The sequence below is a fragment of the Plodia interpunctella genome, chromosome 7, assembly GCF_027563975.2.
Source record: "Plodia interpunctella isolate USDA-ARS_2022_Savannah chromosome 7, ilPloInte3.2, whole genome shotgun sequence".
NCBI lineage: Eukaryota > Metazoa > Arthropoda > Insecta > Lepidoptera > Pyralidae > Plodia > Plodia interpunctella.
In genome coordinates, this window is record NC_071300.1 from 8,537,892 (window position 1) to 8,563,432 (window position 25,541).

The 25,541-nt window shown below is 37.6% G+C and overlaps 2 protein-coding genes across 6 annotated transcripts; one reads left to right on the forward strand and one right to left on the reverse strand.

Annotated features, from left to right (window-relative positions):
- The first annotated feature begins 192 nt into the window (after window positions 1–192).
- On the forward strand, window positions 193–1,405 carry LOC128671112 (small ribosomal subunit protein uS11). The gene is made up of 3 exons (XM_053747304.2): window positions 193–279; window positions 457–701; window positions 1,133–1,405. Exons 2-3 carry the CDS (start codon window positions 465–467, stop codon window positions 1,349–1,351), a joined length of 456 nt encoding a protein of 151 aa, XP_053603279.1. The 5' UTR covers window positions 193–279; window positions 457–464; the 3' UTR covers window positions 1,352–1,405.
- Window positions 1,406–2,627: 1,222 nt separating this feature from the next.
- Window positions 2,628–25,029, reverse strand: LOC128671106 (cytosolic carboxypeptidase-like protein 5). Of its 5 annotated transcripts, none has more exons than XM_053747287.1 (20): window positions 24,491–25,029; window positions 18,929–19,080; window positions 18,362–18,487; window positions 17,875–18,089; window positions 17,304–17,421; window positions 16,287–16,558; window positions 15,874–15,967; window positions 15,428–15,580; window positions 14,316–14,554; window positions 14,035–14,173; window positions 13,780–13,869; window positions 12,350–12,445; window positions 11,909–12,037; window positions 11,311–11,470; window positions 10,837–10,975; window positions 9,342–9,549; window positions 8,441–8,497; window positions 6,973–7,110; window positions 5,365–5,439; window positions 2,628–5,073 (listed from the first exon to the last, which is right to left on the reverse strand). In XM_053747287.1, exons 1-20 carry the CDS (start codon window positions 24,591–24,593, stop codon window positions 4,498–4,500), a joined length of 3,279 nt encoding a protein of 1,092 aa, XP_053603262.1. In that variant the 5' UTR covers window positions 24,594–25,029; the 3' UTR covers window positions 2,628–4,497. The 5 variants fall into 5 exon arrangements, with proteins under 5 accessions (XP_053603262.1, XP_053603265.1, XP_053603264.1 ...); XM_053747291.2 differs by lacking the exon at window positions 2,628–5,073 and adding an exon at window positions 6,165–6,213 and having other exon boundaries at window positions 5,368–5,439; XM_053747290.1 differs by lacking the exon at window positions 13,780–13,869.
- Between the last annotated feature and the right edge of the window lie 512 nt (window positions 25,030–25,541).

Genomic DNA, 25,541 nt, shown 5'->3' on the forward strand with positions numbered 1-25,541 from the left:
ACAATAGGTTCTAAAAATTATAATCATAACGCTTTTCATGAAATCTGGACTTTTGGCCTAAAAGAAATCTTGTCTTATCTGGAATACGAAACATGGACTTTTATCTTGATTTTGTTGGGACTTTATTTCCAAGCGAGAATATCCAGCTGGCACGGCACATCATTAGTTTGGCTGTATGAACAATGGTTTTAAAAAACCTAATTTTATCAATGGTTTTAAAAAATATTAAATGTCACCCACCATTTTTCTTTCTGATTTTGACAGCTTTCAAAAGCAAAGGTATCCTCAAGATTTTTGAGAATTTTACTCTAAAGTGCTGAAAATACAACGAGTGTATCTGAAATATCTCATTTTTTAGTTAAATCCTAATAAATCCGATATATATCTTAATTGTGATAAGTAATGAATTGTTGATTGTGTTGATTTTTTAAGGTTACAAAAGTGTTGTCATTTCAGGCTGAACCATGGCTCCTAGAAAAAACAAAGTTGCTAAAGAAGAGGTTCAGGTGACCCTGGGTCCACAGCATTTGGTGGGCGAAACAGTATTTGGGGTCGCTCACATATTTGCCTCATTTAATGACACATTCGTGCATGTTACCGACTTATCCGGTCGAGAAACTATTGCCCGTGTTACCGGAGGAATGAAGGTGAAGGCTGACCGTGATGAAGCTTCTCCCTATGCTGCTATGTTGGCTGCCCAGGTTAGTTTTACTGATGTTTGATGCACTATAGTAGTTGAAAACATTACTTTTTTAGGTTATGTTTGGACTAGTCGCTAGTCTGTTCTGCTCATAAAATAGCAACAAGTAAGGTGACTAGACTCCTTATTTAATTACGAAAATCTTTACTACTGTAAACTGTGTTTACAAAATGTATGTTCTGTAAAGTTTACTTATTATTTACCTACTATTGTACAAAAGGTTACTATTGTACAAAAGGTTACTATTGTACAAAATGTTACTAGCTGATAAATTTATATACCTAATACCTGCATACAAAAATATTTCTTTTGAGTTGGGGAGACTAGTATTTAGATGAATTATTTCTGTGATATAATCTCTAAGTTTAAATCAAAATTGAGAACTTTCACCTGTCATGACATTCTTAATGCAAAATTAAAATTTAACTTCAGGATGTAGCTGAAAAATGCAAAACCCTCGGCATCACAGCATTACACATCAAGCTCCGTGCCACTGGTGGCAACAAAACAAAGACACCAGGACCAGGCGCACAGTCTGCTCTTCGAGCCCTCGCTCGTTCAAGTATGAAGATCGGCCGTATTGAGGATGTTACTCCAGTACCCTCAGACTCAACTCGCAGGAAGGGTGGTCGTCGTGGTCGCAGATTGTAAACATTTAGTGTAAGCTTACTTTTACTGTGGACTTGCAATAAAAGGTTTGCAGTATTTTTGTGTTTCAACTTTATTCCTTGTCAAAATTACTGTGGAAGTGGAGCTTTCCATGCAGATAATGCACTGAATGTAGCTTTCTCTTTGGCATTTGCATATATAATGTGGCAAATCAAAGTAATAGGTTTTGGCAATTATGGTTAGGGCAGTTGGTTTATTCAAGTTTGGGCAGTTGGTGACTACTACTTTCATATTAGTAAACTGGCAACCATGCTCAATAGAAAATTTAGTCTCACCACTTCAACCATCAATACGACAGGGGTGCCAACTGTTGATTTATTGGAGGTCCTTGTCTTACTTATAATGTTCTGTTTCATTCTTGCATTGCTGCGTTCATAGACAAATAATTAGAAATATAGAACGGGAAGACGGGATATTGTGAATGCATTTGATGGTAAGAAGTGGTCACCACAGCCTACGCCTGCAACACCAGGGGTGTCACGCGCGCTTTGTCCATTTAGTGGCCTAGGATCTTTTATCACTCAGTAGATATACTTTGTAATTACTCTCTCACATCGCACCTTTCAAACTAGAACACAGTGAAGCACTGCTGTTTGGCGGCAGTAATACCTACTTTACCTCTGGTAAACCTTGATACAAGATTAAAAAAAAAATTAATGTTAGCACTAGTGCGCAGGTTTGTGCCCAGTCAATTAGCTGAGGGTTTAGTGCAGGTTTGCATTTTACTTCTCACAATCGATCTATCCGTAGTGAGTGCGACGAACCAATAACATTGCGGTGTGGTTGTCGTTGCGTCATAATGGCGCACTGTGATTGGTTCGCTGCGTCTCACTTCGAATCGATTCGATGGTGAAAAGTGAAACGCAAACTCGCACTAAGCCCCCACAGCTAATTGAGTGACAGGGCACAAACCTACACACTAATGCTAACATTACATTTCTCAAAAACCTTGTATCAAGGTTTACCAGAGGTAAGGTAGGTATGCACGTGTGTGCGATGACTCCGCAGGACCTTTGCCATCATAGGTGTGGGCTACAAAATCCGTAAGGATATAAAGTTAATTTTATACTTGACATGATTTGACTGGTCAAAACAGTATTGCTTATATGGAATAGTATGGAGGTATTCAAAATTTGCTGACGCTCTATGAAGCATGCGAAATTTGTATACCCCCATACAAGTGATACCGTGTTGACAAGTCATGTCACAATCACAAGTATAAAACGAGGTACCTAGGTATGTTTAGTAAAACAATGAATGGTTGTGAGAACATAAGTTTGTTTTTATTTTCATCAATATATTATCATTTCTGATAAATAAATAGTTACTATTTTACGAACAACATACAGTTTTTTTCACTACAATAAACACTTTCTTATGTTACAAATAACTTCAAATTTTTTTGAATTATGTAAGTATTATAAAGTTGCATATTACATAAATTTTTTATAAAAATTCAGTTAAAACACGTACACGATATGATATTATTACTACAAAATTATTGCACTATTTTGGGTGTTTAGTGTTCGAGTTACTAGTTCTTATGCTATTTTTGTGAAGAAATTTATACCTAAGAGAACATCAATATAAAAGCTATTTTTATAACATTGACAAGGTTTCTTTTATAATTCTATTCCATTTTCCCCGAAAACTGTCGAAATTTACTAGAGAAAATGATTACAGATGATAATGTCAGCGTTATTAAACGGCTCTGTTAAATTTCATTAATGAGATCATACATTTTTAAAACTTCGCTCCTGGAGCACTTACGCTAATTGAATACACTTTACAATTTATAATTTTTATATTTTCAATGTTTGTCTTTTTTACCAATTTTGTTTATTTTTATACGAAAACGTTTCTCTAATTTAAAATAAAAAATATATAATGTAAAAAATGGGTGTCATCTCTTTGTAAATAAAATTATGCTTTCGAACACAATAATTTTTGTCAGTCTGGAAAACCACACGAATGCAAACGACATAAACAAACCAATACGTAATTACTCTATATGTATAACTATGCCCAGTGCCACTATGTGTATAATAAATGTAACCTACGAAAAATAATTATCACGAATGGCAAGCACATTCGCAGTGCTGCAACTGGCAACACCCGAAACTGAAACACAATAACAAAACAAATCCTACGTTAAAATATATTAGCACTCATAATTTAATTTGTAACAAATTGTTCAATGAACAGAATTTGCAACTGTAACATAATATAAAAATTTCGAGGATTGACGGTCATTATCATTACAGATTACCGCTACCACCTGACAAAATAATAATCATTGAAAAGTGATCTTTAAATCGGTTTTCTGTAGACATACTTTACATTGGCAAGAAATATTCAGGTGTAAAGGTTATATATTGACAACAAATTACTGGACAGCTCGTTTGTTGTTAATGTGAAATATGTCTACAAGTGACGGTGTAAAACTCACTTTTCAATAAACGTTATTTTTTGGTGTGAGCGATGTCTATGACGTAAACAATACTTAACAAATTTGACAATAATATAGACGATGGGGCAAAGACATGAATAATTATAATAAACGTTACAACTCAATATAGGACTGGACACAGAAGTCATATAACAGATAAATATCTTTGCCTCACCTACATTTTATGATTTACGAAGAACACATTGAACTATCAAAAATCATCTAGTTTCAACATCAGGGCATTAGCAGACCGCCATCCGAAGCGCCCCTAATGTAATTTAATCCATTAAATGGAATTTGATTATAAAATTCCCGATCGCATTTTTGAAAAGCAAATTCGCGTTTTCAGACAGACCTTTTCCCTGTTCTAAAATCGAGACTTTCAATCTGTCACATGAGTGATTTGTTCGCCCAAGCCTTCGACCGTGTTTGAGTCTTGCTGCTCGATTAATTTACGGTTCGTTCGAGTTAGGGAGGAAATACAGATGCCAGTTGCTTGCACAAATGCAAACAAGCTACGGGCACTTCTCACGGGATACACATGCAAGTGGTTGGCATGTTAAAATTATAGCACGTCTGCAGCTGCTTACCCGTTTTATTTGTGTATCTCCGCCCTAAACGAAAAACTATAAACGAATCGATAGTTACAGATCAAAATGTGTCATTAGTGTGTGCGGGGCTACAAGCCCGTCTTGAGGCGGATCTTCTTCAGCTGCGAGGGCGAGGGGTTGGGGAAGGGGCGCCGCTTGCCGCCCAGCGACTCCGGATGCGGCGCCCCGCCCTGCGACCCCAGCACTGTGCCGCCCTGCACGTCCTCCCAGTTGCCGCCGATCATGTCGTCGGAGGAGGAGGAGGCCATGGCCCGGCAGCGGTTGCTGGACCTGTGGGCTCCGCGCACGGAGCGCGAGAAGCTGCGCTTGCTGATTTTGGCGGACACTATCGAGGCGCGGGGGCTCTCCGTGTCGTCGGCGGAGCGGCGGGTCATGACTTTAGCTTTGACGACTCCTATTTGAGTCTTGCTGTTGGGCTTCCTGATGGCGAGGATGCTGCGCCGCTTGGAGGTCAGCGTTTTGGGTTTGGGCTCGTTCTCGGCGAGGTACCTCGTGCGGGAGCTGGAGTTGACCGGCTCTGCCTTCCTGCCGTACTTGTTGCTGAGGAGGTCCTGGGACGCGCGCTGGGCTAAGGCGCCCGGGGATCGCTTCCGTTCGTCAGTTTTGGCGCCAGCGTACGTGTTTTCTTTGCGCTCGTCCGTCACCTGAAGATAATGTTAAAATAAAACATAATAATGTATTTTTTGTTGTGTGTAATGTGGTTTAACCAACTCTTTTTATATCATAGTATGAAAACTAAGGATGAAAACACAAAAAATTAATAAATCATTATTTTAGTTCAGTTAAGAGGGCGCCACAATCACATTTTTATCAATTTACTTCAATTTACAGCGAGAACGGAAAAAATATAGAGTAGCATAATTAGTAGTACCACTATTTTTAGTTTTTTTGCGATGACGAAAGGTACAGCTGAAACGTAATGTTAGTATTTTTACCTTAGCTTTGGAGCGAGCGTACAGCGGCACCCTCGTAGGCGACGCAGTCTTCGGCCGCAGACGAGATATCGTCAGCTGTAACAGATACTTTACATCAATACGGTTATAATCGAATATAATCGATGAGTTACAGCTCGAGTGATTCCTTGATTTCTACCTCACACCTATTAGTAACTGCATGGTACTAAGCCGCTGCGCAAAAGTATAAAATTTCGTGGGTTGCGTCGGACAAACCGCAAATATATACAGTACAAAGTACATACAAATATATGGAGAGCGTATGCATAAGCGTGTATGTACCAGTGACGCATTGAATAAACGTATGAAGTACGAATGAAGAAACGTATGAAGACGTAACGCAGCAGTGTGACATGTCTCGTATAGTTCCGTACGTCACTCATACGCTAACGCTTACGCATACGTATATTCAGTCTTTAATGACAAACATAAATAATGTCACTAATGAGCATTTTCGTACAACCATTTGATGCTAAAAGTATATTGGCATAGCTATTTAGTTGTTCTTTGAGGTAGTTCAAAGATAAGCATTAATGTTATCGCGTACTTACTTAGGGGTTAGCCACAAACATTACTGTGTAATATGATTACATACGTATAAATAAATCCTTCTTCATCTAACAGCTTCATATCATGCAAAAAGAATAATTATAGTCTATGAATAAATGGACTATTTTGTATGTATACATCAAGTACTTTTGTCCGTCACAAAATTCACGATTGCGCAGAGCCGAAGATGTTATTAATTTGTCGATTTTTAAACACGAATCACTTGTTCTTACCACTGTAATAAGGACTATTAGAGCTGTTGTTTTATTTAGTAGTTTAGCACTGAAAATTAAAGATTGCTGTTACTACAAAAATGCTAAAAGAAAATCTAATACATATCATGCAATATAGTATATATATAGACAACCATAAAAATAAGTGGCACTGTGCCAAATATAGATACAATTTTTTTTAGATTTTTTCATGTTAGTTTTTAGAGCTTTCTGGAAAAATACATTGGTTTTTCTGCAAGATGTTTATTTTCAATACGAAACATTGAAAAATGTCTGCAATAGCTGATAGTTATAATCTGGTGTAATATGTCTGCCAAAGCCCACTTCTTATATAGTCATGCCACGGACACAGACATACAGTGTACACCATGGCACCATTCGAGGTGATATTTTTTGTAATAACTTTATTGCACAAGGCAATGTCGAACTTATTCCATGAAGGGATCTCTTTCAGTCAACTGGCAATTGAAAGAAGACAAAACATAAAATAGTGGGTAGCAGCTGCGCAAACAGTAAAAAAGAACAAAAATATATTACAAATATTTATACATTAAAGGTACATTTTTATAAGTTAAGAAGAAATTAAATATAAGCCCAAGAGAACAGACTAAAAGGAAAGGAAGAAATAAATTGAAAATCAGGATACGGAATAGGATTTCGTAATACGATTTGTAAGCGTCAATAGGAGGAGCCATTTTAGTATCTATCGTTTTTGTATTGTCTTTTTTTCCTGAATATGTTTTTTATCTTTATGGTAAAAAAAATGACACGCCATACAACATACGGCACGATACTACTATAGAAATACCTGGGCGTGCAGGGTCCGCGTGTGCGACCGCAGCCACTCGCGGACGGAGGACAGGTTGCGGTGCTCCGAGCACGGGATGCGGGAGTTGGGGTGCTGCCCGGTCAGGTCCAGGATGGACGCGCCCAGCGAGCGCCCCACCTGCCCGGCACACACTGTTATACCACTGTTTGAGGTTGCTAAGGTGAAAGCCGCCAGAGTTGACAAATTGAATTATTACTAATATATTATAGTCTATCCTAAATTTTGATAAAAGGAATAATGACAGTACAGAGGCGGCCAAATTCCTATTGAAAATAACTACTCAATTGTATTATTAATAATAGTTGATATAGTTAATATTGCCCACAGTCTTATTCATTTTCGCCAATGATATCTTCGTCTAATGAGGGCGCCACTGGCCTAACACTTAATCTACGAAGAAGTTTTCAAGAAAGTTCCGCACTTGGCAAAACTTTCACCGCTATAACACCCAATAAACGAGTTAAAAGGACAAACATAGGAGTTTAAGAAATAGGGAATATTAATACGAATTTATGACGCCAGAATGCAGCACCAGGAGCATCATCTAGATATGAAAATGACGAGTCATAGCATGACAAATGACATTGACTTGTGCACCATGTGGTTTGATGCCGCCTTCTGCGCTCAGCAAACTGCAGACAGTAGACAAAGAAAACTGCAGACTTCGTCATATTTTTAGTTTTGCTCAAACAAGAAAGCGAAATGTGTATTAGAAATACATGGAGTGAATGCAAATATCTTTTGTCCCTCACCCTGTGCCCAGTTTTTCAAGCCAAATCTGCCACTTTGTAGAGTTGGGCCTGTAGAGTAAGTTGTATAGAAATCTTTCATCTCATTTATGTACGTTGGCTCATCGTCTTTAGTTTTTTTTTGTCTTTGGTGTCTAGCTTTGCGTGATATCACTTATATCTATCTGTATGGTCAACAGTACTATGTTCTATGTGCCTACTGAATTAACTAAAATACTTAATCGCCTATATAAACTAGTAAATAAGGGCTGTATTATGATCTATTGTGCTAAAAGCTGCAGTGATAACAATTTGGAGATTTCTGAAGTTAATAGCCCAATACTGACAAAACGTAAGCATAGATACTAAAAGCATACTTCGGTGTGTAAAAACCACTCAAGCGCTCAGCCCATACAAGTTTGCCGATAATTTTGACCAAATTTAAGCAATTTCTTTCAGTTTTATCAATAATTCTTAGTATAATTATTTTATTCATATATTATCTCATAACTAGATTATCAATGAATATATTTTTATTTTTTAGCTATTTAATATAATGATAACAAATAGAAAAGAAAATATTTTCCTTTAAAATGTTTAATTCACGTGTGAACAAACTTCAGTGGTTTCATTTCTCAGTGGTAAAACTCTCGACTGTGTCTAAAGTGATACAACAATATTTACATATTACTTCAATGTGCAATAGGTTCAAGACAAACCTCCATAGGGCTTATCTCTTCATAAATCTCCGAATTCCTAGAGCGACTGTGTTTTACCTGAAATATTTAGATTTTTTTTCTAAAAATCCGCTCTCTCCGCGTGACAATAGAAAATAATAATAGCCCGCTTGAGTCTAACTATATATTATTTATTACCTACGGTTGGAAAGCTAGAAGATTGTGTAGTGGGTCAAGCGCAATTAAATTTTAAAGATCTATTAGTCTATAGTTATTCTCGCATCAGAAAGAAAAAATAAAGGAATAATGCGACATAAAAGAGTAGGACAACAAATGAAGTTGTATTCACTCAGTTGGTAACTCTGGATGATTATCAACAAATCACATACATCGTTCATATATCTATGGTCAATCACGATTTGATGTGATATTGCAAAATGTCTCCTCAAAATATGTTTTGTACACTTTTATGTCTCACTGCAAGGCTCTTTTGATCGTAAAGTGTGGTTATAAGCTTTGGTTTTATTTTTATACAAACAATTTTGTCAAACAGTGAATAACTTTTGCGCTTGATTTGCCTGTCACTGTACGGTAAGAAAAAAGAACAAAAATGGCCACTACATGAGATCCCACAACTATTATACATACAATTGATGCATCGAGTGAGTTTATTTTTCGCCTAACTATGGATCCAGTCTTAATGATTTTCACTGAGCATCTAAGCTCAGCCAAAAATTTTGTCCTCTTTACAACATTAACAAAATATTATAGTAAAACTGCCGTCGAAACGAAATAACACAGAAAAACTTTATGACAAGAAAAGAAACGTTATATTTTCAAATAAATAAAATCTTTTTTTTTTTCCCCAATTGGAAATCATCAAGGCTGTACCGCCTACGCTATGCCTAGTACCCATGCGGCCACAAACCTGGAACGGGTTTACCTCTTCGAAGATGTGCGGGGTGTATTTAGGGGGCACCTGGCCCTGGGCGCACGCGGGCGCGGGCAGGTCGCGCACGCAGGGCGGCAGCACGTTGACGAGGCGGCCCGTGTTGTAGTTGCACTCCAGCGTGTACGAGCGCACCAGCCCCGTGGCCTTCAGCACGGCCACGCGGCCGGAGCCCTCGCGCGACATGCCGTCGCGTCGGTCTCTGCGATCATACGACTGCTCACAATATGTCTCCTACAATATTTTACATCTCTCATATTCGGTAAGTAAGTCCTTATTACCCCCAAATGGCTTGTAGGTGACCAATTAGCGCACTAGGGTAATAATGTAGCTAGAAAAGCCCTAGGGCGGTAAGTAATTAAAAAAAAAACTTCACTCTTTCAAAAAGTGCGCGTACAAACCATCATACTGGCAATATACATCATGCATTCAGTCAATGACCAAAGAGGTCGCTTCGCTATTCAGCCTTGTCTTAGTATGAGTATTTAGTCATCAATTTTAAATATCGAACGGCGAAGTTCAATTTCGTTCTTGAAAAAAAAAATTATTCTTGTTTTTTTCTAATGACAAAAGGCGGGAACCGCCCGGCTCTGACGGTGTCATGTCGGAGGTTGTATTTAAGCTGCCAATCGAAAACGCACTGTCTGCGCGGTCTAGACTTGTTAGCTTCTAGTGGCGAGTTGACCGTAGTGCCACCTGTCCGTAGAGTCGTGGATCACTTGTGTGGCTTGTTATTCGTTGCGTTTGGTCAGCTTTTTACATCTGCGCCGTTGTGTATGTGGCGTGGTAGATATCGTCGCCACAGTGTCAATATTTGAATACAATGGTATTAATCCTTGAAAGATCAGGAACCTTTCTTTTTCTTTCGGTTTCTGATACGAATTCTGAAAGTTTCGATCGTCTTTTCAATCAATTTAAAAAACACAATTTCTTTACAATCAATTTAAAAAACACACTTGCTTTTTTGAAATATATGCCAGCCTTGTGCCACCCAAGACAATGTAATTCTACGACACCTCTCACGTATTATCGGTAGAAAAATTTAGAATTTCTGGTGAAAAATATTAATGTTTGGACGCCCAGTGTAAAAGCTATAAATCATAGAAAAAAAAATTGTCCTTAGAATAGGAAGGATTAGTTTCTCTGCATTTGACAAACATTTGGTTCACTAACCTGTGCAATTTTATCGATACTCGCACCTGTTTTATCGACACTTGATGAAGTGTCGATAAAACTATAAAAAATAGGTATAAAACTTCCGTATCGATGGCAGCGAATAAAATTGTCAATTAGGTGCGGCTTTATCGATACAACTTTATTCGCTGCCATTGATACGGAAGATTTATTTACACTCGAGTTACATGTAAAATTGCACGAAGAGAAGTGGCAGTGGTTGTTGAACAGCAGCGTGAATTTAACAAAACCTTCCAGATGTGGTTGGAATACAGTTTTATCGACACTGATGCTGTTTTATCGACACTGTACTCACTTGAGGTACATATTCCGCTCGGTGAAATTGCAGGAAGAGAAGTGGAAGTGAAGGTTGTTGAGAGACATGATACGCGGCAGCAGCATGCATTCTACAGAGCTTTCCAGGTCATCGAAGTGGTTGCCGTACATGAAGATGCCTGCAATCAATTGAGCGGTTACAAAACTGATTTTTTACAAGTCTTATTATAAAAAACCACAATCTCACCGTGTCATTTTATGATTTTACAACAACATATATTAAAATAGACTTCTAGGAATTTAGTAGTTAATATTTTTAAAATGAACTAATATTTGCTTTATTTCTTACTTAACTTATATTCAACAATAAGCACTATGAACATTGTTTATATGATAGGAATCGTAAGAAAAATTTCACTATTTTAACACAAGGTTAAATAGTTCAAATATAAGGTATATTTGAACTATCTAAACTTGTGTTTAAAATATGAATATAACAATACAGCTGACTGACCTTTCTTAGACGCGTGTCCATGCAGGTCTATGTACAGATAGAGTCCGGATTCTGGCTCCTTGTATTCCTTGAGGTTGGTCTCGCGGCGGATGGGTGGGGGCGACGACTGCTTCTTCTTGTTGCGAGGCACCGGGTGAGGTTTCTCTTCTTTGGCGGGTTGCTACAGGCATAATCATTCCATTTTTAAAAATTATAATACATTTATTTCAGACCATGTTAGTAACAATATAACCTTTTGTGGTCTGACAACTAGGGATGCCGACGACCGTACGAAGTGGAGACGAAAATGTAGGAAAGTGGATACTGGGCTCCGACGCTCAATGAAGAAACCGGGAAAACGCTCAAATGAGAGAGGAAGACTGAACTTGTTGCTGCCAATGTATCCCATATGGTATCTTCGGTCAGGTCAAGTTGGAAAATGATCTTTTTCAGATGGATCTAGGATGTATCACTATATGTTATAGAATAAAGTATCGTTGAGTTCCCATCCCACAACACAAGTTTCGAACTTACTTTGAGACTAGCACAATCTGTGCGATTTTCCCTTATAAATTTATTTTATACGCGACTTCGGCCGCGTGAATGTCACTAGTGGCACCTGTATATTGCGGGAGCTGACGCTGATCTGCGCCTGCGCATCCCCGGTGCAGTCCGGGTCGGCGGGCGGCGGCTCCGGCGCGGCCGATATCGCCACGCTCGTCGTCGATATTATCGTCTCTGCTACTTTCTGAAAAAAGTGTGCATTTTCACGAACATGCAAACCTGTTTTAGCTATGTTCACAAAACAAATGAATCTGAAATTGAAGAAAAAAAAATATGAGAGTGAGATGAGGTGGGAGAACTGGCCGATGAACTACAATCTATAACATTTTTTATCAGTAAGCATCAACTGTCTAATCAGTGAGGAATAAAACGCCTAAAGCATACAGGAAATGAGGGCCATGAAGTATAGGTATTTGAATCTATATTATAATACCTTTACCTATTTAAACGACGCAATAAAATCACAAATTCAATATCAATATGAGAGAAAACTTACAATTTCTTCATCCTGTTCACTCAGATAGTATTTCTTGAAGCAGTTCGTGCAGAAATATACGATGTCGCCTTTCTCCATTGCCGCATGTTCTTGCATCTGTATGGAATCAACAATATTTTCAAATGTATTTTGTATCAGAATATATGGATGTCTTTGTTTCGGGTTTTTAGATAATTCCAACCAATATTATAAATGTCTTTGTTTGTTACCTCTTTACGCATTATCTACTGGACCGATTGTTATGAAATTTGGTACACGGGTAGAAAATAACCTGGAAAAACACATAGGGTACTTTCAAGTCTAACGGGAGCGACCCCGGGGCGCAGCTAGTTAAGTATATGTTAAACGAAATAATTTTAGGGATGATATATGTTTTTTAACATATTCCTAAAAGTAACGTAAGACCGGAGAAGACAAAATCATTTCGTGTTCCTATAGTAAATGCAATTGATGTTATTTTTGAAGTTTGTATTATTATTATTATCAGTAGAACCGCGGCTTTAAAGTATTTGTACTAATAAAAGAGCACATTTTAATCATAAATTCATTTAAATAATCACGTGACTGCAACTCGTGGTACCGAAGGGCTCGTCGTGTCCCTGTGCCTCACTAATTCCATTATATTATTACTATATCTGCATGTTGCTCCATTTTATCTTATCATCTACAATCTACTGTCATTTGTTTTTTTTTTATATCCCGTGCCAGACTCACAGAAGGCCAGAATTATCTTTTGTTTTTAAAATTCAGTACCTATTATTTTTATGTCATTTTTGTTTACAAGCTTGCGTCCTAGTGGGATTGTGTAATTCAAATAAAGAAATGACTATCATAACAATGTCTGTTTATTCTCATTGACAACATTAGAATTGTAAGCTTATTTTATATACAGTCTAGAGTTCGGGAATTCATAAATAAACGACAAAAGAAAATGTTTAACATTATATTTATACTATAACCAGCTGCTACCCACGTCTTCGTCCGCGTATGTGACACACCAAAATCTATGTACACGTTCAAAAGTTAGAATATACTGTCAACAGAGAGGTAGAAACGACGGAAAACGTAATTTTATGTTGTGATTTAATATCGATAAAACTCTATACGAAACGTAAGAGACCTAAAATCACTAATATCTGGACCACCTGTCGGAATTGAAAAAAAATGCACACATTATATACAGTGTATGTACACTATATGCTATTTACGTATACGATAAACATATTCATGAAGGAAGGTCTAGGCAAAAAGTAAGATTTCAGATAATAAATCGAACACAAAAATAAATAAAATGAAATCTTGTTAAAGTAATAACCTCGATGATAACGTTTGATTTTATGAGGGAATGTTGTTAGTACGACGCGCCGTGCGTGTCACAACTACACGTGAGGCGTATTTCTATAACACGCTAGGCGTGGTAAAATACTAACAAAGCGGTCTTGTTCATCCAGCTGTTGCTTCTGATGCTCTCGGTATTCGTCTATGGTCGCATGGTAGGGGGATTCGACACGATTCTGGGTCTGCAGAGGAAGGTATGGCGTATGGAAGGGATGTTAAGGATTAAATTATATAGGAAAAGCAGAGCAATTTGGTGTGCACTTATATTAGCCAACAACTATATATTTGTGGCCTTGTGCCTTTTCGACTAGCGAAGAAGCTCTAATGAGAGAAAAAGAGAAACTCACCACAGCCTGGCTGTAGCCGGGCACTAAACTTGTGATGCCGGGCATCGTGTGTTCCAGCTTGGTGACCGCTTTCTGACACGAGCGACACCAGCCCATGCGCACGTTTGAAAGGCGGGACTCCTTCTCTTGGATCGAGTCTCTGTTGAAAAAAGGATAGCTTTAATAATATTTGGACAATAAATCCGGTCAAGTGCGAGTTGAACTCCTTTCAAGAAAGTAATAATGTAATAACAAAAAATTTCCACACATAGTGACATAATACATTGAAAACGAAATCATACCCCGCAATAGAAGAGCTGGTCTCCATCAAAAGACTGATGCTATTCTTCAGCGTGTCCCTTAGCGGCCTCAACGGGTTGCTGCCTTGCAAGTTGAGCTCCTCACTCGTGCTGATGTGGACGTTGGAGCCGAGACAGGTGCGGAGCACTGAGTCGTTCAAGAGCGAAGAGTCCGCATTGCAGTTGGATTTGGTTGAGTTGCTCGTTTGCGATTGCATCTCTTGGAGCTTCATTTCGCAAACCTAGAAAAGTATAGTATAGTCTAACAATTCATTTTTTTAAATTGTCAATTAATAAGTTAACAGCAAAATTCTGCCCCTAGTAATATCAATTTGAGTAATATTCAAAATTTAATTTACTCGAATCAACAATATAGATAGATAACGAAAGAGTTATAATAATGAAGGATTTCCAGCGAAGTCCCATCAATTTCGATACTGCAATGACGTTAGCACGAAATTTTAATTAAAACTGGATTATGCACGTGTTATCTATGCAGTTATCGTCTGTAATCCAATCTAATTACATGATTACACTTATTAAGTTCGCTTGAGCGGAAAAGCTCATGCAAATTGTTGATTATCGGAAAGCGATCTGCCTCCTACATATTGTAGATTTTACGCTAAGGCACGATTCAAACCTTACAAGTTAAGTTAGAAAATGTTATTTTAGAAACCTTACTATTAATTGGTTGGACTAATAAATGGCTGTCTAAAGGATAATAGAAATAGCAGCCTTACAGGTAAGGCCAAGTTTTGCGCAAACCAGCAAAATACGTAGGAAACAAATGCATGGCTATGCCATTACCATTGATTGATATTAGTCTTAATTTTAATTTTCTGAAAGAAAAGGGACGGAGACGTGTAACACAAAGTTTGGGAAGAGTAACGTGCGTCATTCAATTTTGAGGAGTACGTGGATAACTTACATATAATAGTATGGTAAGACACAAAAAAGTGATGGCTTGGTGGCGTAGTCGTAAGGGATGGCGCGGCAATGGTCTGATTAGTTATGCCGAAGATCGTGCGAAGTCGGGAAAAAGTAGGAAAACAGACTCTGGGCAAACAAAAAAAAAAGGATAGATATTATACATTAGTAAGCAGGATAGGAGTTACCTGTTCAGCTAAATTCGATGTCTCTGCGCCGATAGATTTGGCATCCTTCTTAGTGTTCTCAGTGGACGGCTGCTTGATGGTGGTGGTGGACTTGGTGCCCAGCGCCTTCTTGTCGCGCTGGTTCTTCAGGTTTTTCTTCTTCTTCTCTACAATCTGGGACGGAATTTGTTCAGGTGTTTCATTCGCAAATAAATTATTTTATATTGTCTACTTGTTTCACGCATTTACCCCCGAATGTGCAAAAATCCATCCCCAACCCAATGACAAATATTTTTATACAAAATGTCAATTTCAACCGGTTTTTTTCCAATTCAACCAGAAATTCTAACTCTGAAGGTTGTGTTAGCAAAGAAGTTTTAAGGCATTTGTGAATAGTGATGAATAGTAATTTAGACTATTGCATATTACATAATAGTACTCTTTATTGACAGATGTGAAGAACATACCTCTGAGCTCTCACTGATGTTCTGAATACTCCGCGATATAAAACTTTTGCTGTCATCACAGTTATCCTCTAGTTCACAGCCGTAGTGATAGTACCTGAAACATTATTAATACTCTCATCTGAGCGTCTTTCCGGTATCTTCCTCAACCGTCCATTTCTTTAATGTAATTTACACTGATACTGAACGGAAACATCTTTGTTATTGACACAAAGACTTAAATAATTGGTAAATTTTGAGACGATAAAAAAAATTAAATTTTTGACACACAGTTGCTTGCAATGAACTGTTGGAGAGTTCTCATGAGCGAAATCTTGATTAAAGACAGACGGGTCAAGTAAAAAAGAATAAAAACTCGCAAAATTTCATATTCATTTTCATCCCTATTTCATACGAAAATGTACAAAATTATATACCTTATCAACGCTCTCGACGCATACACCGTAGGATGATGAATCAACGAGGGATTCAGATACACCCGGTTCAAGTTAACCCCCCTGGTGTCGGTGCGGTAATGGCCCCGGGCCACGCCGTCCGGGTTCAGAAAGGGGATCATTTTGAACACGTAATGCTTTCGCAGTTGGATCGCGATTGGATCGTGTCTCGTGAGGAGAAGGTTCAGGAAGCCGTTGAAGACGAAACTCGATGGCGTCTCTCCGGGATGCACCCGAGCTGATATGAAAATCACCTAGAAATATAATTTATTTTATTTATTTAAAACATGTTAAAATACATTTTTTATGTGCAATATTTTCCATATGTGAAAAAATACGTATGTGCCAGCTGTTCATAATCTGGAGATTTTTCTCACATGTCTATGGTGCCTCCATCATGCAGTTAAAGTAAGTAAGCTTTAGTGTCTTTAACCCTGTAAGGGTTAAAGACACTAAAGACCTGATCATGTGCCATATCTAATATGTTCCGGCTTTCTTATTATGGGAGTGATTCCTTGAAATGGGACCTGCTTAAAAACGAGAGGACTATACATATGTATAAGTATTTACATTTGATGACCTCGGTGGCGCAGTGGTAAAGTGCTTGCCTCTGAACCGAGAGAAAAAGATCATTTTCCGTCCCGGGTTCGATGCCCGGTCGGGTCATGATGGAAAATGATCTTTTTCTGATTGGCCCGGGTCTTGGATGTTTATCTATATTATAGTTTTTATATGTTATAAAATATAATATCGTTCAGTTAGGATCCTATAACACAAGTCTCGAACTTACTTTGGGGCTAGCTCAATCTGTGTGATTTGTCCTAATATTTTTATTTATTATCATTTTTTGAGTACATAATTAAGATTGTCCGTTATTATTAGACTTGAAATGCCTCAAAAAATAAAAACTAAATAAGAAGTTTTTTATTTCTTGTATATAAAATTTATTGACTCTAAAACGCTAACTGGTTTCTAGAAATTTCACGTTTAGAATCTTACCTTTTTGTTCTGGAATTTAAACGGTCTATCTTGGTTATCGGGAAACAAGTTCTTCAGCCTTTCTTCTCGCTCGGTTGTGAGTCCATGATGCGAACTTATCGTGAGGAGATCCACACGCCTACCTATAAATCGGCATGGATAATGTTTGATTAAAATTAAAGAGAGAAATATTAATATATGTACACATATTTTATATTACGGAGACAAAACTGAGGACGCTTTGTAAACGGAGAAAGTGACACATTAGGTATTATAGTGACCAACTAAAATTTGGTCATCATCATTAGGAGGTCTAGTTAGAACCGGCTTCGTCCGGAGTCGAAACTTTGTCGGCTAGACCACTATAGTAAGCAAAAAAGCAACAATTTCCGTTAACAGTTGTCCCCATAGCAATACAAATCACCATTACCTTGATATATGTGAGTAGCTGCCGAATTAATATTTATTACCTCATTTGCTCACTCACTTTTTTCACACTGTAAACTTCTATGGGATCGATGCGTGTTGTTTCGGTACCATTCGGTAATTAGCAAGAACTCACACTACTGCCTTACATTGTCTAAGATCATACCTACCTTCAAGAGAATAAACGAGGCACTCCCTGCAGTAGTAGATGTCATCAGGAGTGGCCGGCGCAGGTAGAGGCAGCATTTTCAAGTCGATGGAGTTAAGGGCTATTTGGAGCTCCGCAAACGAGAATGGATACGTGAAAGCGAAGAATGTGGTGGCTTTCATGTTCTCCGATGTGCGGTATTTGAAGCTCAGTGTGAAGGTGTTATCGTCAGTCTGTCAGAAATTATAGCATTACTTTTTTAGTAGAGTATATACGGCAAAAAAAGATGTTCACATTTTGTTTATAATATTTAAATGTCTTCTGAGCAAAGGCCTCTCATTGTGCATGCATCATAAAAAACATGTTCATTGAAGATTTTGTTTTAGATTATCAAACAGTTATTGATGATTTCAAAGCTTTTTTCGAATGTTTTCAGCTATTTTAGAACTTCAATTCACCTGTTTGTCTTTCTATTATGTGCTGTGTATGTAACTTTAAAACTTACCGAATGAATAGGTCGATCCCGAATACGCTCCCATTGTGGTTTACCAGGTAACGTCCGAGTTACCGGCGCCATGCCCTGGTTGTACATCTTGCCTTGTTTGTTCAGATTTATCAGATTAAGTCGTACCTGTGTACGTAATTAAAACCATTATTATATATTCTACTTTTTTATCCAGCATCATTTGCTATTGGTGATGGAAACTGAAAAGATGATACCTTCCTGGTATGTTGGAAATTGATTTATAACTATGTATATGCATAAAAGCAATCAAACATTTTCAGACTCTTGAACTGTAGAGTTTATAACTTGTTAAAAACAATTTAGTTAGTTGTTTGCAACAGAATTTCATACAAAAACTGCCTTTGGTTGGGAAACTAATTTACAACAGTCTGGTGAATGGTTTAAAAATTTGGTCCATGTATATTTTTCTGAGACTCAGAAAAACCCACGAGAATATGATTATAGACAGCTTAGAATATGTGTTTGCGGTGGACGGAAAGGGTAGAACACATGGCTTGTATGCACATATATGTAATTATAAGTACTTCTATATTTATATGTCCTTACCAAAACATTTGCCTCGCATGCTTGCACTCCAAAATAGAACCAAGTGCGGTTGCCATTCTCAAACTCTGTGCCTGCACAGTCCGGTCGCGTCCACATGTTGAATTCATAGTCTGGTGTTTCTGATGCATTGTTCTTGGAGTTTATACTTGGGGCTGTGCAAAAATATATTCCTTATATTTATCTATGCAAATATCAAACATTATTTTAGTAGGACAATTTACACAAAAACAAAAAAATATACAGAAAATGTAATTGTGAATTCACTCACATGCAAGTGATTTATCAAAAAAAATCTTTAAAATTATAATCTTTTAAAACTAATCTGATACTAACTACTTTAACAGAAATTCAAATATAAGTATGAATTCAGTTTCATGACACTTTTGTTACAATAAAAAAATACAATTGCCTAAAACTATAAGTTACAGTTTTGGCGAGATTTATTGATTTTGTTTACTTTGCCAGGGAAGAAAACATGATAATGGTATAACTATTGAGGGTAATAACTTGGAGGAAACATTTTTAAGGACTAAGAAGATTTCAGGACCCTGTTTTTTTTTTGAGGGTAGCATTAAAACTATCAGTTGTGATTTTTTGTCTCTCCAGTTTTATTTAAAATATAATTATTTCTATTGTGTTCTGTGTGTAAAAGTATATGTTTATCAGTTGCATATAAAGCATTCTACCTGCCAGCAGTTTAGTTTCCTTCATACATTTCACCACTTCACTATGGAATCTATTCAAAAATCGATCACTGATCTAATGACATTGTTCAATAACAAGATGGCGGATTTTGAAGAAAACCTAAGACAGGCCAATCCTTCCCCAACACTCACATCACTGTCCACTGACTTCTCCACATTTCAGCAGTTCATATCTACAGCCATGGGCACTCTACAAAGTCAAGTAGAACTACTTATGAAACACCAGGATCACCTCGAGATGTCCACTCGGCGTAATATGCTACTACTTCACGGGTTGCCTGAGAGTCCTAATGAGGAGCTGGTGCAAAGAATTGCTGTGATGGCTACAGACAGTCTGAATTTAGATAGTTTCTCCATTGCAGATGTTGCTCGCTGCTATTCCATAGGACAAAACAGGGGTGGTAAGAAGCCAAGGCCGATTCTTATTGAACTTGTAAACATATGTTATAAGGACAAATTCTGGCATGCTAAGACCGGTCTTAAAGGGACGGGTTTGACACTGTCGGAGTATCTGACCAAAACAAGACATCTAGTGTTTATGGCCGCTCGTCAACACTTTGGTATTACTAAATGCTGGACGCGAGATGGCTGCATCTTCGTCATCGGGCACAACGGGCAGAAACATCGGGTCTACGCCTTGGAGGATATAGACAGATTGCGTGAGGTCCCAACCGTTGGCGAAAGTTCGCAGGCGGCGAAACCAGGCGTGGCATCGGCGTCGACGCCGGCTCCCCAGCCTGCAGCGGCGCCCGCGAAAGCTGCGGTTGCGACAGCGACGTCTCGAGTCCGAAGAGTCAACAAAAAATAGTATCCGATTGTGCTCCACATCCTAATCATATTGTAACCACTCGTCCTTGTTGGCCATTTTGTTCACAAGTCGTCCGTGACTCAAATTTCAATAGGTTGGTTCCTCTACCTCCATTTAGTGTTTGTAAATTTGTTTTTTATGTTTGCGAAACTTATCGTAAAACTTTTCACCACACCACACTTCACATTTTCCTTTGACATTGTCACTGTCACTTCCTGACTTTGACAGCTGAATGTTGTTATGTCAATGCCATTTGTTTAAAATCTTTTTTTTTTTTTTTCTTAATTTGGCATACACATTATCAGCTTTGTGTTTTTTTTTTTTTTGCTCTTTTTTGATCATTTTATTTTAATCGTATCCTACCATAGACTTAAAATATATGTATCCTTCCAATGGCATAGTTTCTGTCGGTTTTGCTGGCGGGTGGTAAGGTGTATTATATTTGTAGTCTTTAGTATAGTATTATTTTTGTAGTCTTTAGTATTATTTGTTATTTATTATCTTTTATATTTGAGTATATTTTTTTATTTTTTATATATTATGTGTAGTGTACAAGATAACTTTTTCTCTGCATCTTCCACTAGTAGTGATGACAGTTTTTATTCTATTACTCCTCCTTTGAACGTGATTCTTGATGATGTTTTTTCAAACGTGCACAAAAACTTTAATGCTGTTCACATCAACGCACAAAGTATTCCGGCACATTATCCAGATTTGCTTGCGACTTTTGATAGCAAAAACATACATGCTATATTTGTGTCAGAGTCCTGGTTCAATTCCTGCCACCCCTCTACTTCTTACTCTTTACCTGGCTTCCAGCTAATTCGCAATGACCGCACTGACAAAGGTGGAGGTGGCGTTGCGATTTATCTTAGATCCCACATCCCTTTTAAAATCATTCACACTTCTCAGGTGGCCGATTCTTCCAAGGAGGCTGAATATCTCTTTATTGAAGTCACCTTTTCTCATGATCCCGTTCTTCTTGGTGTCTTCTATAGTTCTTCGTCTAATATTAGTTATTTCTCATCTTTAGATACTCTCTTGGAAGACATTGTGCCTGCCTATAAACATACTATTATTATGGGTGACTTTAATACATGCTTAGCAAAAGATGACAGTCGTGCTAAAACTTTAAAATCAATTGTCGATGCTTGTAATTTGGCCATTTTACCTCTAGATACCACCCATCACTTTCCTAATTGTATTCCCTCCCTCCTTGATCTTATTCTAGTGTCCTCTTCCGATCTTGTTTCTATTCATGGCCAATTCAATGCTGACATATTTTCTTACCATGACCTGTTATATCTTTCCTATAAAATTCGCCCTCCAAAATTTAAGTCCAAAATTCTTCTGCAGCGTAATTTTGGTGCCATAAACCTTGAGTCCTTGCGCGAGGATGCCGCTGAATGTAACTGGGCATCTGTTTTCGACTCTGCTTCAATTGACGATCAAATTGCGACTTTTAACGCTCTGTTGTTAGCATTGTACGACAAACATGCCCCAATTCGTCCAGTTAAAGTCAAGCATTTACCTGCACCCTGGCTGACTGATGAAATAAAAGCTTGCATTGCTAAAAAGCATAGTGCAAAGTCAAAATTTAAAGCTGATCCTGATAGATATCGTTCTAAATACGTCGAGGCTCGCAATGTCTGCAACAGGATGTGCAGGGAAGCCCAACGCCGTCACATTCATAAATCCGTAGAAAACGGTGACCCAGGCAAAGTCTGGAAATTTCTAAAGTCTCTGGGAGTAGGAAAGAAAAACCACAACATCTCAAATAACCTTGACATAAACGGCCTTAACAGGCACTTTTCCTCTTCCAGTAATTTCGGTGGCAATGATAAAGTTTCCATATTAAACCACCTCGAGTCACTTTCACCTCCCGACTTTTCTTCCTTTTCTTTTACTCCAGTGGCTGAATGTGATGTTCAAGAGTGTGTTTCTGCAGTGACTTCTAATGCAGTAGGTTCCGACGATATTAGTCGCAAAATGATACTTCCGATTCTTGATATTATCCTGCCTGTTATTACACAAATCTTTAACAACTCCCTCTCCTCTGGTTGCTTTCCTTCAACGTGGAAAACTGCCTTCATTACTCCACTTCCTAAAAAACCTAATCCTTCCTCATTTTCCGACTTCCGTCCTATTTCTATTCTTCCTTTCCTATCTAAAATTCTGGAACGTTTAGTTCAGTTACAATTAAACTCTTTCCTTCATAAAAATAGCCTACTTAATGTGTATCAGTCGGGGTTTCGTGCTGGACACAGCACAACCTCGGCCCTTCTAACAATAACTGACGACCTTCGTCTCGCCATGGACAATTCGCAGTTGACTATCCTTACTTTATTAGATTTCACGAATGCATTTAATACTGTCGATCATGACGTTCTGCTAAGTCTGATGCGCACTCTGAACATATCTCCATCAGCTATTAACTGGTTCGGTTCATACCTGGGCGGCCGTCAACAATGCGTACGCATTGAGGACAAAAAGTCTTCGTGGTGCCGGATTTCGGCCGGGGTACCTCAAGGTGGCGTGCTTTCTCCGTTGTTATTTGCGCTTTTTATTAATAATATCACTGATAATCTTCAGTCTTCCTACCACCTGTATGCTGACGACTTGCAAATTTATTATCACTCGTCGTTAGCTGACTTACCTTCTTCAATTGCCATTGTGAACGACGATTTGGAGCGATTATCTAGCTGGAGTAAATCTTTTGGTGTTTTGGTAAATCCTTCAAAAACTAAAGCTATAATTATCGGTAGTCCTTATTTTACTTCACGCGTAGACTGGAATTCTTTGCCATCCCTAAGTTTTAACAATGAAACCATTTCCTTTTGCGAGTCCGTTAGAAATTTGGGTTTGGTGTTTGATACAACTTTATCTTGGTCAGTCCACATGAAAGAAATTAGTCGGAGGACATTTGTTACACTTGGTTCGCTCAGACGGCTTCGTAATTTCTTGCCCATTAACACCAAAATTGCGCTTGCACAATCTCTTCTTCTCCCTATCCTTGATTACGCTGATTGCTGCTTTCTTGACCTTACAGAAGAACAGCTGAACAAACTCGAACGCCTGCAGAATCTCGCTATTCGTTTCATTTATGGACTTCGTAAATATGACCACGTTTCCACGTTCCGTTCCCAGTTAAACTGGCTTCCCATTAGACTTCGTCGTAATTTGCATATTGTATCCATGCTTTTTTCAATTTTATTCAATCCCTATTTCCCACCTTATCTCAAGGACCGTTTCAAATTTGTCGGTGATGATCGCAGCTCCTCTCGTAGTTTGCGCAGCACGGTATCCTTGAGACTCAGATTTCCCGTAGCTAATTCTAAATTTTTCTCCAAATCTTTCTCTGTTCAGGCTGTTCGTCTTTGGAATGCTCTTCCTTTAGATATTCGGAATGCCCAGACTCTGACCAAATTTAAGCAACTCGTTAAGTCTCACTATCTATCTAACGTATCCTAATTTTATTGTACATGTATTTCCTTCTATATAATGATATTTATGTATGTATATATATGTATTTATATGTATATGTATATGTGTATTTGGTATGCTTATATATGTATGTATATTGTATGTAATGTATTTATTTATATATAGTGTATGTAATTATATATTTGGTAGTTTGTTTTACTGCGCCTAAATGTTTTTATATATATATGTCTCCTTCCACCTAAAGGTTGACTGGAAGAGATCGCTTTAGTGATAAGTCCGCCTTTGTACCTTCTTATATTTATTACAAATTGTTTTCTGTGTATTTTTTCTTTTTGGTGCAATAAAGAGTATTTGTATTGTATTGTATTGTATTGACCCTGAGGATACTAGTTAAAGTGTCCAATAATGTGTCAGTAGAGGTTAATTAAATTAATGTAACATCTAAATATAGGTACCCTTCAAATTGAGGACAAATGCTGGGAAGAACATTTCCAACAGCAAATAAGTATAAATAAAGACAGCGACAAAGGCCATACATTGCTATTGGGGGAATAAATTAGTATTGGACTTTGTATTTGTAACTTAAAATATCAAAATTTGACTTACCAATTAGCTCCGTAGGCACTCTTTCGACGTGCCCGAGATTTCCAGAATCAAAGTTGTGTATGAAATAAAATCCACCACACTCTATTATAGTGTTTTTATCCATGACTAACAATTAATTTGTTGGACTACATCATACAAAAAATTACAAAGTCGCAAATGTTTGCAAGTCGTAGGGCGCACATATACTACACGAATTTGTCCACTAAAACTTTTGGTTGTTTGCACATATTGCCAATTTCAAAATGACACTAAAAAAACGGAGACTGCACTGTTTTTCTAAACAAAATTATGTAATTTTGTTGACATCGATTGACGGATAACAGCTGATTTGTTTTATTGGTGATCTTTTAAAATTTCAAAGTGCTTTCCAATTAAAAATAAACTAAAAATGTATATTCATAAATATGGAATTTTAATAATTCGTTTTAATTGTAACTCGTTTATTTTAATTTCATTCACTTTTTATTTAGAAAATAGAAAGACACTTCATGCCATCATGAAATTTCATTCAAGATGGCTGCCGATTTGCTCGTCGACCGCCGTCATCGCATTACAATGGAGGTAAAAAACTGCCAGTGTGAAAAATTATGCCAATAAAAACCTGTCAATATAAAGTCTCTACACACGGTGCAACTTGTTGCTAAACTAGAGTAAAAGCATGCAATGTTGCATGCATGTTTTATCCGACAGGGATGCATGTATGCATCGTATGGATACCTACAGAACGAATTTCAAAAGGGCAAAAATTAACAAAAAAATCTTTTCTATGTTTTCGATGGATCGAAATTTATGAAAAGTCTAATTTCGAATGATAATTTTACCTATTTCTAAATGTTTTGTTTTGTAACTCAATGTAGAGTGCTGAGCTGCATGGGGTGGAGCTGGAGAATTTATTTACCACAATGAAAAAGCAGCAATGTATGCCGAATCCATCAAAGTTACTAGTATATTAACTACTACTTACTAGTATCTATGCTTGTCACTAGATGGCAGTGTATGTAATCCTAAAATTTATGTCAGATGCTTTTTAGGCGACTTGAATAAGCGATAC

Bases quoted from the DNA above. Each gene is read 5' to 3' on its own strand.
- LOC128671112 (XM_053747304.2), top strand. From the start codon at position 465: ATGGCTCCTAGAAAAAACAAAGTTGCTAAAGAAGAGGTTCAGGTGACC. The intron at 702-1,132 runs GTTAGTTTTACT...ATTTAACTTCAG, and splicing joins CTGCTATGTTGGCTGCCCAG to GATGTAGCTGAAAAATGCAA.
- LOC128671106 (XM_053747287.1), bottom strand. From the start codon at position 24,593: ATGGATAAAAACACTATAATAGAGTGTGGTGGATTTTATTTCATACAC. The intron at 15,581-15,873 runs GTATGTTCTTCA...ATTCCGTCCCAG, and splicing joins ACATCAGTGAGAGCTCAGAG to ATTGTAGAGAAGAAGAAGAA. The intron at 9,550-10,836 runs GTGAGTACAGTG...GTATGATCGCAG, and splicing joins GAGCGGAATATGTACCTCAA to AGACCGACGCGACGGCATGT.